We start from the raw sequence: 18811 nt of genomic DNA, 5'->3' as shown, positions 1-18811 counted from the left end.
CCCAGAAGCTCCAGCTCTGGGTCAGACTCTACGATACTCTGCTCTGTTCTAGAAGTCCCTGGCCAGGTGCCAGAAGGAGGCTTTGTTAAAATTAAATTTTCATATGTACATATTTCCATCAGAAAGACCCAAGCGACTCTGAACAGAGAATGTCTCAAAAGACAGATGAGGCATGGAGGAAGGACGGGTAGGCAGAGAGGGCACCAAGGCGTGAGCTAGAACCCAGGCCACCCCAGGTGGTCGTGCTCCAAACATGTCTAAGCACGAGTACAAAAATAAAGCAAACTATGACTGCATATAGATATATAGATATATAGACAAGCTAGCTAGCTAGACTTCATATATATGCGTGTGCCAAAGGCACAACCCCGCTCCTCTCCCCGGCTGTGGTCCGCTGCCCTCCCAACTCCCACTCCCCAGAGGCCCCAGCTCCCAACCACGTCTATTGCATTCGGTCCCTGCACCCACCCACCCCCTTACATAAGCTCCCCTCTCTCCTTAAAATAGAACAAATCATATATATTTATATAATTTTATATACAATCTCCATAAAAAATACACTAAAGATGGCATATTACTAATTTCACCCTCCTACCAAATGAGGAGTTGCCTCGCAAAGAAAAGAGTCAACGAAAAAGAGGGCCTGCTAAGCCTGACGCTACTCAGGCAAATTAGTGTGTCCCTACAAATCCTGTACACACACACAGCACACTCAAATGCATACCCCACCACACACACACCCCACACCACAAACACACCACACACACCACCCTCACACATACACACCACATACCATACACATAGGCACCATACATACAGAACACGCCACACACACACACACACACACACACACATACACTCTTACTTCCTGAGCCCAGGAAAGGAACATGGACAAGATAGCCGCCTGGGGCTGGAGGCTAGTCTGGTGACTGCAGAGGGCCAGGTGAGACAGCCCCACCTCTCTGCCCCAGCCAGGACACTGTCCGCTCATGACAGACCCTTCAGGTTCTCAGCAGGTAATAGAAATTTCCAATGAGAGTGATGGACAGTTTCCCTTCAGAGAACTGCAAGATGGCTATAAGGACATCTGTCCCCATGCCAGAAACAAGATCTCTTAGATGCTGTAAGCCAAGAGCGGGCAAAAAGTCTCTCAGCCCTCATCACCAACACGAGGAGTCGGCATCGGCCCCCTCCCTCTACACGGGTGGAAACCCCACACACCGTCAGAAGCACGCTCACAGGGCTTCTAAGGTGGAAAATGGAAACCACCCGCCACGAGCCCAACCCTTCTCCCCTCTCAGATTCCCTTCCCTACCCAGCCACCTCCCCGTCGCAAACCACGCACAAGGTCAGGATCCCTGGAGCCATGAAGAAGTGGGGTGGGAAGGAAACGAGGTAACTGGTGTGTATCTGGGGCAGAAGGGAGAGCATGGCCTGGTCCTAAAATAAAGCCAGGGAATCCAGTGCCAGGGAGAGACTGGTGGGACTGGTGGAACACATTTCTTCAAGATTCAAGAGGCCCAGCAGCTGTTTGTGTCACCATCAAGGGGGCTGGGACAGACAGACGGCAACGGACCAGGGCCAGGGGCAGAGAACTTGCAGCACTTCTCCCTACCACCCGGCCCAGCTCTCCCCACCAGCAATCCAGAGCAAACACTGTTTCCTCAGGCTCCTTCAGGCCCACCAAGGAAGACTGGCCCAGTGATGTCATTAACGGCTGCTGTCTACCGAGGATTCAGCAGCCCAGATGCGCCGCTCATCTGGAAGGGACGGGCGCCAGCAGGGCTGTCTGCACATCCGCCTCACTCTTCCTCGTCCTACACAGACACCCTGGGGTATGGGACTGTCTAAGGATCAGACTCAACCTATTTATTCTTCCAGCTTAGAATGGGTCATGAAAACACTTCTACCCTCTCAGGAAACCAACATGCAAAATAGTCCATTTGCTCATGGAAGCATTGATGAGAGCCCCAGAAGTAAAGTACGGGACCAAGGTGGACTCACTGCTGGTCAGTGGTATGGTGGTTGACACTCCAACCAAACTCCCAGTTGCTGAAAGCAACTCTTCTCAGAGCAGCAGTGCAGCCCCGGGGGGCTCCAAGCTCCAGCCTCCCTTAATTTGGAGAAGAAAGAGCTGATCAAGGATGCCCACTTCCTTGAGGGGCCCCCCAGGCCCCTACCTACCTCTGCCTCCCTGCTGCTCCCCAACAATCCCTGCCCCCCAAAGCTCCATTACATGCAAGCAAAGCAAGCCCCAGATTAGCCACTAGCTTTTCCTTCCCTATGTTTCTCCCTATGGTAATAAAATGTACTTTATGTACAGTTCTTCCCCAGCCCACCCCCAATCCCCTAAAAGGCTTTTTCTAACAAAACTGGAATTAACAGCTCCAGCTATGCCCACTTGGGCTCTGAATTCTAATCCTGGAGAGTGACAAGGTCGCCCTGCTGCTCTCTGAAGTCTGCCTCCTCCCTGAAGCTATTTTGTCAACCTTAAAAAAAAAAAAAAGCCTAGTCAGGAAATTTCACATCTGATCCTACCAGATTTCCTCTGTATGAAAAGGGCACAGGAAAACAGCTGAAATCAGTTTAACCCCAAATATTTTAGATACCAAATCAAAAAAAGACAGCATTGAAAAATATTAATGGTGACTCCAGTCCACCTACTTGAGACGCCCCCACGCACAGGATCATGGGTCATGGGCCTCCTCAAAGTGGGGGCAGACCCTGCCCGCCCATCGTCGCCCTTTCAGACCCACGTCTGGGAAAAGTTGAGAGAGACAGGCTGAGGGCTTGCAGACAGAGATCACCACTGAGTGCTGGGCTGTGTCCATACTCAACCCCACTGACACCACCAGCAAATCAAGACAAGGCCCTACCTTCTCCTTATTGCTTGCTTTCCACCAAACAGCTGCAGCCTCAGGCTCCCTCGGGCAGCACTTCGGCCTTTCCCTGGTCTCCAAGTCACCTAGCCTGAAACAGTGCAGCCTCCAGGCACGATGCAGGAGGAAGGGCAGGCTAATTCTAGGCAAGGTTACCAGATGGGCCGAGGGGCAGTCTGGAGGACACCTGATCTCCCATGGACTGGGGCCTGAAAGTTGGAGGAAGCTTCAGAGTTGTCACTGCACTTGGTCACGGGCAGAGCGCAAAGGGCACCTGGTCCTTAGAAATGGCTGCACCCCCATGCACGTACATTCACACCTGCACACATCCAGCACTGAAGCGTGCGCCTCTAACAGTCCTGTCTCCACCTCATGGACAGAGCAGACTGTATTCTGCCGATTTCCATCATAGTCCTTACAGGAAGTGCTGAACCAGCTCCCCGGGGTGCAGGAATGCCCACGTCCACGTCCACTGTCACAAGAAGGAAGCCCTCTTGGGAGGAGTAATGAGTCCAAAGCTATTGAGAGATAGGTCGGCCTGGTGCCCCTCCCCAGTCCTGGGGACGCCCAGCACAGCTGACACCCAGCGGCCGGCAAAAAGCAGAGCTCCAACCACTTGGTCTTCTGTGCTGAGGTACCAAGCCTGGCCGGGGGAAGGCAGGCAGGCAGGAGTCAGCACCGTTGTTACCGCTGGCGACGGCGCATGGCAGGGCCCTGAATGCCATCCCCTCTGTCTCCTCTCCTGTTGTAACCTCAGGGCCTACAGCCCCAGCACAGGGCTCAGAGAGGGCGGCCTAGTTCACCCTGAAGACACACAGCCCTGACGGTGCACACACAGTCCTCCAGGACCTGCTCCACTCAAGAAACAGCCACCATGAGAGTACAGACAAAGGCCACAACCGACCCCTGGGCCCAGTAGAGGTGCCCGTGAGCCCCCCGTCGGGCACAGCGGCAGAGGTAGTGCTGCCTCGGGGAGGAAGCAGAGTCGCTGCTTCGCTGGAGCCGCCGCCCGGGTGGGGCTTGGACATGGTGCCCAGCGAAGTACATTGGCCAGAAGGGGCAGGTTCCACCAGGTCAGTGGTGGGCAGTGGACGAGGCACAGCCATGAACACTGCTCCTGCCACTTCTTTCTCCACGATGGTCATGTTTGGAGAGAAACTGTAGTTGTGTGATGTGTGAGGCAGAGCCCCAAGGGTGGAATGGGTCCCCACTCAGCGGGCGTGAGAAGGAAGCACTGGGCTGAGGATTCACCCCTAGGATGGATGCTCCCAGGGGGATGATGCTCCCACACTCAGGTTAGCTTGCCAAGGTCCCCAGACTGAGAGCCAGAGAAGTGTCCAGTGCTGCGACGGGGCCAATACCCAGGCAGGTAACTGGGGACAGGGGCTGTCCCCAAACCCACCAAGACAGCAGCACCAAGAAGGAGGTACTTGCAGGAACCTGATCGCCACCATGATTCTCAGGTAGCCAGAAGGGCAGACTCTGGCGCAAGAGGAGGAGAAAGAGGCCAGACACACCCCAGCCACACACAGGCCTTCTGCCCGCCGAGGGCAGCATACACTGCGCACGCACGAGAGACAGAGGCCTCTCCTGTCGCCGTCAGACCACCTCGCAGAGGCTTCTGGGTGCTAAGAGTCTGACTTAGGAAGAGAGCTCAACAGAGAAAGGATGGAGCCCGGCTCCCACCTCCCATCCCTTTCACCTTCAACCCCAGCCCTCAGCCAGTTCTATACAAACAGCCCTGGAGGAAGGTGGGGGTGCCCAGAGCACCCCCAGAACCCAGTATCCAGGCCCCCAGCTTTATCTGACCCCATCCTGTGGGAGTTCAGGTCTGCAGGGGGGCACATGGGGAGCATGGAGAGGAGTGTGGGAGGGCTCCCCACACGTGGCAATTAATCAATCTGGGGAATTAGCTCCCACAAAAGGAGAGGAGGAATCCAATCAGAGCTTTGGAACAGCGCTCCGGAGGGCACAGGATATAAATAGAGCCGCAGCGCTGGGTGCTCGGCACAGATGGCTCTGGAGCAGGAGGCCCCTGGCCACAGGGCTCCGGGCCCGGCTGGACCCCAGGGGCTAATGAGGAGCTCCAGTCTGGGCACAGGGCCACCCCCAGCCCCGCTTGTTAAGCAGCTTCACTTCCAAGCCAGACCATGAAAGCAAGAGAGACGCCCGCCTGGCCGCCCACCAGCCACCCTTCTCCGCCCGGGACCGAGAAATGGAGGCAGTGTTTAGTTCCATGGTAATGGACTGCTGAGCCCCCGGAGTGGGCAGCAGTCACCGTGGCAAGCCCTCACTCTGCCCTGGATGCGACAAGGTTGAGACAAATGGGGGACCCAGCTGAGAAGGCGTGAACCCCATTTCAGGGGGACTCATTCCCGAGACGGACACCAGAGCCCCCGCCAGCTCCCCCCAGTCCTCCTTGCCCAGCCCACACGCCAGCTGCCCCCTCCCTCCTTCCTCCACTGACCACAGGAGTGAGCAGCATTTGCTCCCACGTACATATATATACATAGAGAAACCCACAAACTACACACATACACACTTGCATCTATAGCTATATATATGTGGAGTCTGGAAGACGGCGGAGTACAGCCCTCTTTCAGGACTCAAGAAACTCGACAGAAGCAGAGCATGATGCAAGCCACTGCTTCGCTTTCACTCCACTGATAGCTGAGGAAGTGGGGAAATCCATCTAGTGAAGTGGGGAGAGGGGGGGAGGAGGCAGGTCTCTCCCTGTCCCCAGTTCACTTCCCAAACTCCACCCACAGCCATGGCGGCCGGTGTGCCCTCTGCCCTCTCTTCCAGACACGAGGCCAGCAGGCTGGGAGGTGGAAGAGATGCCCACTCAGACCAGAGGAAGAACAAGCGGAGCCAGGGTCTGAACAGCCCTGGAGGCCAACAGCTGGGCCACTGCTCCCCCGGCAGGGGAGGACGAAGCCCCGCACACCCATTGCCTCATGCCCACCCTTGCCCCTCAACCAGCAGCCTCGCTCAGGGGCCACTTAAGTGGCAACATCACAGCAGAGTGGCGTGGCCGGGGTCATCGTGCTCCACGCTACTGAGTATTGCCTTCTGGTCTTCCGGGAGCTGACGGTGGCACAAGTCCGACAGACGGGCGAAGGGGTCGGGCCGGGAATGTCTCTTCTTCCTCCGGAGGCAGACAGCTTCGTCGGGCCACAGGACCTGAGAGTTTGGAAGGTGCTGAGCCTGGGAGGCAGAACCATCTGTGGGGGTGGGGAGCAGGTGTGAACAAGACAGGAAAGGAGGAGAGTCTGGTAAGAGTGAGAAGGCAGCGGTGCACCCCTGCTGTCCCCGGCAGGGCATGTTGCCTGGCCCCCAGGGCCACACGCTGGAGTCACCCACCTGCCCAGAGACCAGAGCAGAAAGTGCAACAGAGAAGACAGTGCCCCGGCCACCCCAAGTGCTGCTCTAGTGGGAGCCGGAAAGCAGGGTGGGCGTGGCTGCACCTCCTGCAGACTCAGATCTAGTCAAGCAGCATCCCTCATCTTGTATTTAATATTGAATATATTCAGTACCTTTCATCTAATTTTTTTTCTATTTTTTTAAAGAAATATTTACCCATTTTAAAGAAACATTAACCCATCTCTCTCAGTGCCTCCTGGATACCAGGTCATCATTCCAGGCATGGGGTTGGGACTCAGCACGCTTACCCCCCACCCCCTCCCACAAGTAGGGACGCATGTCTCACAAGATTTTACTTGTCTGCATCATAGTCAGGTCTGGCCCACCCTGGACTGCCAGGCCATCCCTCTGCCGCATGGTGCTTCTGGGGACACAGAAGTGAAGCCCTCTCATTCTGGAAGGTTATACTTTAACGTGGGGATGGGGAGGAAGAGACAATAGAGATTTGAAAACCACACCCGTAAACCCTTCAGATGCTGCAAGTGCTACCAAGAAAGGTAGCACAGAACCCTGAGACAGAAAATCTGGGGCGCTGCTTCTGCCCTGAAGGAGCAATACCGAGGTGAGTCTCACATTACGAACCTTCCACAGGCCTCGGGGAGAAGTGTTCCCTCAGTGTGACAGCCCCGAGCGAGGGGCAAACGCAACACGACCTGGAGACTGAAGGAGGGCCGCCACACTCATGCAGAGGGCGGGCAGGCAGAAGCCTGTTCTGGTTGCAGGGGGACCTTCCGGAAGTTTTAGCCAGAAGTGTGTGTGTACGTGTGCTGCACGTGTGTGCGCGCACACTCACGGGGCTCTCTAAAACCACTCTGGCCACTGTGTGTTGAATACACTGCAGGAGCTGGGACGGAGGCTGGAGGACCAGATAGGAGGCTGCTGCTCTGGTCCAGGGGAGAGATGGGAATGACTGAGAACTAGGCTTTAGCATCTGAGACAGAGAAAAGGGGACAGATATAGTGTGTGTTTTAAAAAGTTAGTCAACAGGGGACTTCCCTGTTGTTAACATTTTGCCTTCCAGTGCAGGGGGGTGCGGGTTCAAGCCTTGGTTGGGGAGCTAAGATCCAACATGCCTTGTGGGCAAAAAACCCCAAAAAATATAGAAACAATGTCACAAATTCCATAAAGCCTCGAAAAATGATCCATATCAAAAACATCTTTAAAAAACAAAGTGGAGTCAACAGACCTCACGAGATGGACAAGATGTGAGAAGAGAAGGGGAATCAAGGAGCTTGAGTGACTGGGTGGGGAGGAGAGCCTTTTATGAGACTAGGCAAGAACCGAGAGAAGCAGACGTGGAAGATCATCCATAACTTGAGACAGAACACCCAGCAGCATGGGCAGCAGGCACCCAGAAATATGAGACCAGCTCATAGACAAAGGCTGGGCTAAAGACAGAGCACTGTGGAGTTGTGAACACATACCGGGGACAGGACCACTTAAATAAAAAAAGAGAACATGGGCATCTCATGGGACTTTTTTTTTTTTTGCCAAAAAACAAAAAACAGATGATAGATAAATAATATATAGGTAGATAGATAGAATGGGCTTAAATGGGTTGAAAATTCAGCTTTGGACTCTTCTCTTCCAAAAACATAAAAAAATTTGTTTCTCTAAACTTCAGTATCCTCAGCTATAAACTGATAGGATAATAGTACCACCCAGAGGCCAAGTGAGAACTGAGAGCTCACTGCATCCCGGAAATGCAAGGGCCTCCGTGTCTCATTCTTCCATATTCTATCTCTGTGGTAGATAAGAAAGACCAGCAAGGAAGCCATGCAGTGGTCTTCTCAGCCTGTCACAGCACTCCAAAAACCACAGGTAGAATGAGAGCATGTGATAAATAGTAAGGAGTTTTCTAAGTCTGAAATAAGGCTTAACTATTTTTGCAGTATCTTAGAAGCTGTGTACAACTGCTGGGTAAACAGCACCCATTTCAGCAGAGATGTCTTTTCTATGAAATAAGGCAATTTCACTCTAACTCATGGACAGAAGTCTGCCCCTACCTCAGACACTGAGTCCATGCCACAGCGACCCCTTAACACTGAGTTCAGTTCAGCTGCTCCGTCATGTCCGACTCTTTGTGACCCCATGGACAGAAGCACGCCAGGCCTCCCTGTCCATCACCAATTCCCAAAGTTTACTCAAACTCATGTTCATTGAGTAGCTGATGCCATCCAACCATCTCATCCTCTGTTGTCCCTTCTCCTCCTGCCTTCAACCTTTCCCAGCATCAGGGTCTTTTCAAATGAGTCAGTTCCTCCCATCAGGTGGCCAAAGTATTGGAGTTTCAGCTTCAGCATCAGTCCAATGAATATTCAGGAGTGATTTCCTTTAAGATTAACACTGAGTAGGACCCCAGAAACCCCATGTCCAACCAGAGGCCTGATAAGAGGAAATACATAAGGAAACAGGGATCTGTCCAAGGCATATGGCAGACTGAGGGGAAAAGTTCTATTTATATTGTTAAAAAAAATACACTAGGACTTCTCTGGTGGTAGAGTGGATAGGAATCCACTTGCCAGTGATGGGAACACAGGTTCGATCTCTGGTCCAGGAAGATCCCACATGCCACGGGGCAAGTGAGCCTGTGTGCCACAACTACTAAGCCCGCACGCTACAGCTACTAAAGCCGTGACCCTAGGGCATGTTCTCCACAACAAGAGAAGCCACCACAATGAGAAGCCCGCACACAACAACAAAGAGTAGCCCCTGCTCACCACAACTAGAGAGCCCGCGCAAAGCAACAAAGACCCAGTGCAGCCAAAACTAAATATTTTTAAAAATACACTAAAACAATGCCATTATTTTCTAAAGGTGTATGCACAAAAGGGTTCTGAACACACATGCCCCCAAGAAGGATGGTCCCTAGGTTGGATGAAACAAAATTGGGAGGACAATCAGATTTTAACCTTATTTTTCTCCTTTCTTGATATGAAAATTCTATTTGTATATCACTTGGCAATTAGCATTAAAGAGAAGCAAAGAGGAAGACACACTAGAGGAGCTGACTCTGCAGAGAACCCAGAGCTGGGATCTGTAAAGGCAGGTTGGGGTGGGGAGGGAGGGATAGCACGCCTCTCCACATTTACCGGATCGTTTCTTTGACTTCGAGGAGCCCTTGGATGACTTTTTGGGCTTCTTTATCCGTTGGTATTTCAGAGCCTCCAGCCTCTCAGGTGCAGCAGCATTCCCGGGTGCAGGCAGATGTGTCCTGGAAGGGACAATTGGAGAGGCACAGGTAAGTGCACAGACGAGGGAGCTTTGGAGGAGGAGCTGGAGAAAGCCAAGCAGCTGCCCCGGAGAAGACAGAGCACAGGTCCTGACACCTGCCTCCCTGCTGCTCCTGGAAGAAAGAGCCCCAGTGGAGAGCTCCCGCAGCGGGAGGGCCATCTGCCGGGCCACCAGAGGACCTGGGAGAGGGAGAGAGACAGGCTTTAATGGTGAACCCGTCATGTGGCCCTCAAGCTGGGGAAGGCAGTCTGGAGAAGAAAGCAGCTTCCGTGTCTTAAGTTCTTGGAGCATCACAGTTAAGACCTTTAAGTGAAAAGTACAGGAGCAGATTAAAAGGGTTGGGGGGAGAGCAACCCCACCCCTGACTGTCCCCACCCCCACCCCACCCCCCACAGGAAAGACAGGCCCAGCCAGACAGGGCCCTAGTGCCCCCTGAGATCAGCTACTCCACTGCCAAGAGTCAGGCAGAACCCTGCAGTTAACAGCAGCAAACGGCTGTCATCCACCCACATTTCAGCAGCAGACGGGGCTCAGACTTCATGGTCGCATGAGAGAACAGGCAAGGGCAGAAGTAGATTACGATGGTCAGTGTCCAAATCGGGCAATCTGGCAAAGCCCGGGACACCTGCAGCCAGTGTCTCCATGGCTTAAGATACAGAGAAACCAAGGTTGTTGGGACAGGAGACCGGTGTCGGAGTCTCCTCCTGCCCCAGCTGTGCAGTGGCGGTAGCAGCTCACCTAACAGAGTGCCTGTGCAATTAGGACAAAGGCGACACCCGGAGTCACCCCGAGAGGACAGAGAGCTCAGAGAGAGCTGAGAGGACGGGCTGTAATGACCTGCACTCACGGGAGAGAAGAGCTCGGGAGTCAGAAGAAAATCTAGAAGATCAATGCCATTTCTTCTCACAGGAAGCCAAACGTGGAGTGTGAGAAGTAAAGGGGGAAAGGGAGACACGAGTCACTCTTTCTTTCCGGCCCCTACTGCTGTCAGCACGCCCTCAGGGAATCAGGGCCACCCCAAAACCCTGAGGGCTGGGGGGCAGTCACTCTCCCCATCTCCCTCCCCACCCCTCACTCTTCCATCTCCATTACAATCAGTGATGGTAAATCCTGATTGAAGGAAGGAGGACAGCCAAACCTGTGAGGGGAAAAGCAGTCCCCAGCGGTGAGCAAGCAATCTAAGGTCAAAAAAAAGAGAGGGGCAGGAAGACCACAGACGCATCTCCCCAACCTCAGGGATCTTTGTAGGGACAAGGAAGAAATCACGCAGGCTAATTGTAGACGAGCCTCTGGTTCCTGGGGCTTCTTGATCCAGCTGACAGTAAAGCAACCTGCATCTTCTCTGATGGATGCCATCCTTCCACGGTCTTTCTACACATACAGTGCAGGGAAGCTCCTCCCACGTTCAGGTCAGAGACAGCATCTCAATTCTCATCAGCCCCCTCGAAACACAGAGCTAAGAGCCCCGCTGCATGCACACACGGCCTCAGAGAGAAGTAGGCCAGCTCACCATCAGAGGTCTGGTCTTCACCCAGAGACCCAACTGCCAGCTCCCCCTTCCCTCCTCTTTCACAGACACCGCAGTCTACCCCCGGAGGCCCTACACAGCAGCAGCTGGAAGGAAATCTGGAAGCAGACCAAGAATGGAGACAGCCAGGCCATGAGGGAGCGTGACTGCCTGGAGCTGATGCGGCAGCCTCACCCCGCTCATCCTGGACTAAGGCTTCCTGGTGCTGCCTGGAAGGAAAGAGATGTGAACGCACGGCTCGGGTCATCCGCCTGCTGGTGCTGGCCGGCCTCTTCCAGGGGCAGACAAGTGAGCAACACACGATCCAGGAGGCATGTGACAAGCCAGCAGGCCAGAGGCCAGGGTGCAAACCACACAATGCAGGGTGACCCACTGGGCATGAGAGAAACAGGTACAGGATGTCCCCGAAAACTGCAAGGGATTCCCCCAGGCAGCTAAGGCTTCCAGGGTCAGTATCATTATCACTGTCATCATTGCTCTCATCATACAGAATTTGTTCACCACTCACCACAGGCACTGATCTATGTTCTCTGCAGTAATTCTCCTGAACCCTGACAGCATCCCTAAGGGGTAAACATGAAACGGACCCCATTTTTCAGATGGAGAAACTGAAGTTATGCCATTTGTCTCATAATCCAGTTGTCAATGCGACACAGCCAAGACTCTCAATGTCCGGTAAGCTGTGTGCGCAGCTTCTTCCTGATGGAACAGGCACCAGCCCCACGGGAGGAGGACACTGTTCTCACACTGCAGCCCAACCATGCCCCGAGCAGTCAGCCTGCCCTGGACGCCCGCGCTGCCACCGTCTTGGACGTTCCCTGCGTCGGTGGCAGAACCAGAGAAGACAGCCTGGAGAGGGAAGCTGGCTCAGGCATGCCCTCAGCAAGGATTCCCAAAAGGAAGAAATAAGCCACTGGGAGGTGGACGCGGGGGCAGCCAGTTTTCCTTGTGAAGCAACCAAGCAAGCTCCAGCCCTTCCAGGACACCTGCTGTCCACCTGTTCCTGCGTTTGGCTCGGTGTTCAGACTCTGACGCACAACAGGAGAAGCCCTGAGGCACTGGGCTGTTTGCCCATACAGGAGGCAGAGATAAAAAGGCAGGGTCTGGAAGGACGGGGGTGCGGGAAGGGGGGCACAGTGGGCCTTCATATTCAGTTAATTAGGCAGAAAAGTCACACGAAGCGTCCCAGCAGGCTGGAAGCCAACTGCCCGCTTCTCTGGAAAGGGGGACCCTGTCCCCTGTCCAGGATAAGCCCCTGGGGGACTTCCAGGCAATGCACTTTGATGCCTAGGAGCTCAGACAGGGAGGCAAGGCCGGAACTCTCTTTCCATTCAGCCCCAGTCCTTCCAGAACACACACAGAGTCATCAAACTTGGACCCCTCCCTCAGAAAGTACGAGCATTACTGGAAGGTGAGGCCTCAAAGCCTGGCGTCCCCGGTGAACTCCAGGTCTATGAGCCACAGTGCTTCTCTGTGGTTCAGACCTACCAAAGATGGCCTGAAATATACCTTAACACTCTTTGACTCTTACTCATTATAAAATTCATGCAAAACCCAAATCAGTCACACAGCCCCAGAGACCTCTCAGCTGCTTTCGCTGTGCCCACCCGGAGCAGGGGAGGGAAGGCACAGCCCAGCTCAGAAAGGCAAGCCGCAGTGCAGGACGGCCGAGACCCTGGGCCCCTCCTGCCCAGGAATGGTCACCCGCCTGGCAACGGCAAAGCCGAGGGGAAAGAGTGCGGCCTTCCCCTCCAGCGTGCACACTCTGCCTGTCTGTCTCGGGAACTGGGGAGGAGACCGAGCAAACGCACTCTCATCCACGGGGTGGCCAGGACGTGGGTGAACCCGCCTTCCAGGATAGCACAGCCACCAGGACTCTGCCAAGGGGTGCCCTCCCGCCCACCGACGGCCCCTCCAGTGGGCCAAGCGTGTGGCCTCCCAACTCAGGCCAGGTTTTTACCAACGGGGCCGCCTTCCCTGGGTTCACCCAGTACAAGGGTCCCCAACACACTCCGACATGCCTGCCTCATGGAGGCCACGGTCAGCATGAACAGGAAAGGGGACCCGAGAGGATGGGAGGCCCGGGCGGCTACTAGTGTTCAGACAGGGAGCTAAGAGCTCCGGCCACTGACAAGCCGAGTCCTCCCAGAAACCACCCGCCACTGCCCGTTCCGAGGAGGGAGCTGGAGGAGGAGGAAAAGGAGAGGAGGAGCGGCCCAGGGCGGCTGTGGGCTGGCAGCAGGGAGGGGGGACAGAGCAAGAACGCACGCAGACGAGACGAGTCACACCTTCTCCAACAGACCCAGCAGGACACATGCAAAGGGGGCAAGACGGCAGCATCCGTGGGGGAGCCCGGCGCCTGCGGGGGTCCTCCGGCCTCTGCCCGAGCTCCTGACAGGCAGCGCGGTGAGGGCCTGATTCCCGAGGCCGAGGAGCTGGCCAGGCCAGGCAGAAACCCAGCTCCCACGTCACACCCCTGGATTCTGGGCTTGTCACAACAGTGAGGGGACACTCAGCCACCAGATCTGGGACACCAGGGAGGAGAACAGGGCCCAGGCACTTTTCAAGAATGAAGGGGAAGCACTGGGCCCGGAGTCATCAACTCCTCGGGGGGTCAAACTGGAGTCAGGAAGGAGAGAGGGAAGGTGGAGGGCCAGCCTGTCACTGTCATTCAGCTGGCCGCTCAAAACTGCTGTCCCTAGGCTCCCAGAGCGTGGCACCAGCCAGCTTCGCAGGGCCCGGACCTCTGGCTGCAGACACCTTCCCAGCTGCAGATCATGAGGAGCTAGCAAACAGGCTCTGGTTTATGGGAGGCCACTCTCATGACTCGAGGAGACAGGCAGCCCCCCCTGCCTCCCTCGCCCCCTGCTATCTCCAGGTGGGGAGGAGACGAGGCTTCCTCCTGGAAGCCAGAAGTACCCGGGGGAGGCTCCGCTCCTGTCTGAGTGCCTGGTGCCCGCCCTGGCTAGTCCCCAAAGGCATCCATGGCAAAAAGCAGCATCTTCTTAGTCACCATGAGAGTGATGGGGTTAAGGGGACCACAGAAGCCTCTTTAAGAGACTCGGTACCCTTCTGCTGTCAAGTTGCTGAGGCCGCCACCTAGAAGAGGAGGTACCCACAGTGGAGCAGAGGGAGGAAAGTGGTGTTTGGTCGGCTTCTTGCCAACCCCCTGCCCGGGACCAGTTCTCTCCTCTAGGGGGCTCCTCCCAAAAGCCCCCCGAGCTGCGGCCCAGAGAGGGCAGGAGTGGCCACTGCGCGGGTCTTGAGAGCAGCGAGCCTCCGGGCGAGGTCTGCACCTCAGTCCTGCAGCGGCCAAGAACAGGCTGCCGTGAGGGCTCAGGAGTGGTGACCTTCACTGCCCGGGGCCCTCACAGGACGATGAGGGGCCTGGACCAGAGAAAGACCCAGCTGGTGAGGAAAGGAGCAGGCCACAGCCCAGCCCCGAGCTATGGGGAGGACTGGTTATCAATAGGATCCCCAGAGGACAGGGAGGGAGCAGGGCAGATCAAGGGGCCAGGGAAGAAGGGGGCCTCTGTGCTGGAGGCTGTTGGGAAAACTGGGCAGAAGAGAGCAGGTGCTCACAGATACCCCAGGGCCCAGACAGGTTTCCCAAGTGCAGAGATGCAAAGCGCTCTAGGCATTCTAGGTCCTCGGGTGCATGCAGGCGCCAGGGCTTCTGTGGGAAGCTCTGGACAGCAGGATGCGGGTGTCTGGATGCAAAAACCAGGGGGGGCTCTGGGCGGGGCTCGGAAGCTGCAGCTAGGCGGTGGCCCGGCGGGCTGTGGCAACAGCATGATGTGGGGAGCCCAGGAAGCCGCAGGGAATTGGAGCGGAGGCTGCCGCCCCACAGAGAACCAAGGGGCTATGGTTTGGATTCCCCCGTAGAGGAAGCAATGGCCCTGCCGAAGCCCGTCCGCCGGTCCGCCCCCCACCGCCCGCCCAGCCGGAGCTCCCTTACCTATTGAGCTGAAGAGAGGCTTGTCTCGACAACACTGCCCAGATAGCTGAGATCAATCAGAAACAAAGCGGTTATCAACACGGGCGCCGGGACCACCCACGCACACCCAGAGGGGAGGGGAGGAGCACGGGGATCAGAGAACCGACAAGCGAGGCCAGAGAATGGGGTGAGGGGCAGGAAGGAGAGAGACAGAGACCCAGACGGCACGATGGGACGAAGCAGATGAGGGCTGCACAAAGCGCAGACGGCAGGGCACGGCCCCCAGCATCTCCTGCAGACAGCGCACGGCTCTCCTCCACCTCCCGAGCCTCCTCCCCCACCGGAGCCGAGGGGTGGGCGGTGAGGCTTGTGCTTCCAGGTACCAGAGGGGGCAGTGAAGGGGGCAGGGCGCCGGGCTTCCTCCTCTCAGCCACCTCCCGTCTGCCTACCACCAGGCCAGCCTCTGCTCTGGACTCTGTTCCCCGGCACAGGCGGCCACACCAAAGAAGAAGACCAAAGGACGGAACCAGAGGGGGCGGGGGCAGGAGATGTGGGGTCTACAGACGGTGCAGGCTCTTCTCAGCAAGTCGGGCCAACCCAAAGAAGATGGAGGAAGAGAGACAGACAGAGAAGGACGGACTCGGGGAGGAGGAAGGAGGAGGGCAGGAGAAGGACCCGAGAGAAAGAGCACGGGCGGGCGTCCAGGCTCACTGGTACCTGGCACACCAGCTGCTACCGTTTACAGTGGGCTCCCCCAGGCCGGCTGATCGCAGGGGCTTGTTTGTCTGTCTGTGTGTCTGCAGCTTCCTGCGAGGCACACAGGCTGGGGTGGGGTGTGTGGCTCGGGCTCAGGGTTCACAGGCCTGAGATGTTGCTTTCAGCCTCCAGGAGGACACAGCCTCTAGAGATCCTGGAGTGTGTGGTGGTGGGTTGTGGAGCAGGGGGGGCAGGGAGTGGTGCGGCGCTCACTAGGCAGCAGAGGGCAGGAAGTTGGGGACAAGAGCCTGGGGGCCCAGGGAAGCCAGGCCCCAGGGTCCTGCTTTCAAGGAGGAGGGGTCAAGGAAGAAAAGAAGGCTGGACACGAGGTCTCCGGTTAAACCCTGGAACTACCCAAAGTCAGACTCCCTGGGAAGCACTGGGTGATCACTCAAGGGACGCACAAACCCTCCCCCATCCATGTCCTCTCCCCTGGCCGCCCCCCCGGGCGGGGGTCTCCTGCGAGCTCTGGGCAGGGTGGAGAAGATCCCTCATGCTCCTGGCCAGGTACCTGGGCAGGTAAGCCGCACCCCCACCCCAGTGACCACACCCTGGCGATGCCAAGACCAGCACTCCTCTCCTGAAGGATCTGCAGCATGTCCAGACAAGCCCTGTCATTCGGTGGATGGAGGGGCGGGGGCGGGGGGTGGGGGGCAAGGGGCGGAAGATGATCAGGTGCAGTGGGCATGAGAGACCAGCTCACACTCACCCTGAACTCGGTAAGGGCGGAGGAGGCGCCTCCGGTCTGAGCAGCTCCTCCCCCAACCTTCGAGGGGAAGGCGTCTGTCCAAACACATCCAAGCTGTCCGCAGGCCCCGTGGGGCCTGGCGGAGGGGAGGGGTAGGCTGTGGCCAGAGTGGTGAAGCCCACGGTGGGCCGGAAGCTGGGGCTGCCGCTGCGGCTGCTCTGGGATGGGGAGCCCGTGGACGGCGTGGACTTTCGTGAGAAGCTGACGGCGGCCGGCGGCTGCAGCGTGATCTCTGACATCTCGGCCTGCTGCAGAAGGCCGGGGCGGGGCCGGGCCCGCGCGGCCAGCTCAGGAGAGCCGGTGCGGGAGCCGATGGGGCTTTGGGTCAGAGGCGAGAGCCGGGAGGGCTGTAGCACCACTTGATGTAAACTGGGCTCAGTGCGCCTGGCCTGCCGGGGGCTGGGCCGGGGCCGGGGCTGGGGTTCGTACCACCGGGTGTCCAGGCCCAGCGCGCTGGGGCCGCCGTGCGCCCCCGGCTCGGCCGGCTCGGGGTAAGGCAGCACGGGTATGCCCATGCCTTGGCTGGTGTGTCTCAGCTGCCCTTGGCTCACGAGAGGCTGCACAGGCCTGTCCTGCCACTTGGCGGTGGGGGGCACTGGGGCGGGGCCTCTGCCCGGCGATTTGCCGGCCCAGCCCTTGGGCGCCTCCAAAGACAGGATGCCTGGGTAGGCCGCGGGCACCTGCAGGGAGGCGGGCGGAAGTCCTCGTGGGAGGCCGGCCGCAGGCTGCAGGCTCTCGGCCACTTCACAAGGGTGCAGCTGGTGGGGGAACATCATGGCCGGGGTCTCCAGACCCCCGAAGGGGAACTCCGGCCGGCCCCAGGGCTCCGGGGAGCGCCCACCCGTGGGCGTCTGAGTCAAGGGCAGTGTGCTGTTGGAAGCGTTCTCTCCGTTCTCCTCGGGGATGGTGGGGTGGCCGAAAGGCCCCTCGGCGTGCAGGGGCGGTGAGGACATGACGGAGCTCAGGGGGCTGCCCACCTCCGGCATGTAGAAGGGAGGCGGCTCCACCTCCCCCGGGCTGCTGCTGCTGAGGTACCCATAATACTGGCCGTGCTGGAAGGGCCGGGGGGCTGGCGGTCGGGCTTGACCGGTGGCCTGCAGCCGGCTCTCCAGGCCGCCAGGGCCCTCCAGGCCACGGGGCTGGAACCGAGGGCTGTATGCTGGTGGTGGCAGGTAGGACTCCTGGCTGGACGACAGAGGGGTCAGCTGGGACTTGAGGGCGGTCACAGACGCAGGCACCAGCGGGTCCTCGTTCTCCTCATCTGACTGGCGGAACTCGGGGTACATGTCGGTCTCCTCAGCGAAGGGGAAGCCCTCGATGCGCCGAGCCTTGGCGGAGGGCTCCACCTCAGAGGGGTCCATCACGAAGCGGCCGTCCGGGCCCCTGCTGATGAGCTCGATGGGCGTGGTAGCCTCTGCCTCAGCCTCCGCCTTGGCCACACTGTACTTCTTGCTGCTGATGGCCCTCTTGGTCTTCTTGTACAAGGACAGCTCCTTCTCGCGCGAGGGGCTCAGCATCCTCTTGGCCGCCGGCTGGCCCTGGTCATCGGAGGACTCGGATGGGGCACGGAGCGTGCGGATGCTCTCAGGGCTGACCTTGCCAGAGGACAGGCTGGGGGCGGGGAGAGAGCAGGCGGCGTGAGGGGGGCTCGGAGGACATGACTTCTTTCTGTTCTTCCCGCCAAGTACCTGAATCACTTGGGAGGGTGACAGTGAGGAGGAAGAACACAGGAGGGCCACGTGCTCTGGCATGAGATATTCTGGCTGGCTCTCAACTATCTAGGTGGGTGCTGTCCGTTTTCCAAACGGACACCCTGTTCCTACACTTCTTCTGTCTGCTCCTACTGTTTGCCACCTCTCTCTAGTCACACCTGCAACTTGACTCCTAGATTGCTCAAGAAATGCAAGCTCCTTTTACTATTAACTTAACCAAAACATATTAAGAAGATACACCTGTTAGAATGGGGGGAAAAAAAATCAAAGAAATACATTCCAAAGCCAAAGAGAAACAGTTCATCTGCTCTCTTGAGTTGTCTGCACTACTGCGCCCTCTGTCAGTGCGGACAACTTGAAACTACCATGCAGATCAATTATGGGGAAACGGCTGAGCGAGCCCTCCACCCTCCACCCCGGACAGCCGTGCCCTCTCCTCCTGGGGAGGCCACTTACGGAGACTCCAGGCTCTTCCTGCAGTGTGTGATGGAGAGTGGAGGGTCTGGAGGGAGAAAGGACGGAGCTGGCTGAGGCTGATGCCCCAGAGCCCACCCCAGCTGTCAGCAGGGCCCAGGGCGAAGCCCGGCAGGGAAG

At 57.3% G+C, this 18811-nt stretch overlaps 1 protein-coding gene across 5 annotated transcripts in view; it reads right to left on the bottom strand.

Moving 5' to 3' along the window:
- Positions 1-493: 493 nt before the first annotated feature.
- Positions 494-18811, bottom strand: part of IGSF9B (immunoglobulin superfamily member 9B) — a 47180-nt gene continuing 28862 nt past the window's right edge. For 4 of the 5 annotated variants that reach the window (XM_043452625.1, XM_043452626.1, XM_043452627.1 and 1 more), the window contains exons 17-20: positions 18674-18719; positions 16467-18116; positions 9395-9516; positions 494-6103 (exon numbers count right to left, since the gene is read on the bottom strand). In XM_043452625.1, the coding sequence (XP_043308560.1) occupies positions 5895-6103; positions 9395-9516; positions 16467-18116; positions 18674-18719 (2027 nt within the window). In that variant the 3' untranslated portion in view covers positions 494-5894. Of the gene's footprint in view, positions 6104-9394; positions 9517-15022; positions 15069-16466; positions 18117-18673; positions 18720-18811 lie in introns of all 5 variants that reach the window. The other variant, XR_006266484.1, reaches the window with a different exon arrangement.

The sequence above is a fragment of the Cervus canadensis genome, chromosome 29, assembly GCF_019320065.1.
Source record: "Cervus canadensis isolate Bull #8, Minnesota chromosome 29, ASM1932006v1, whole genome shotgun sequence".
Taxonomy (NCBI): Eukaryota; Metazoa; Chordata; class Mammalia; order Artiodactyla; family Cervidae; genus Cervus; species Cervus canadensis.
Note: the sequence above shows the minus strand (reverse complement) of the source record. Positions and strands in the feature narration are given on the sequence as shown.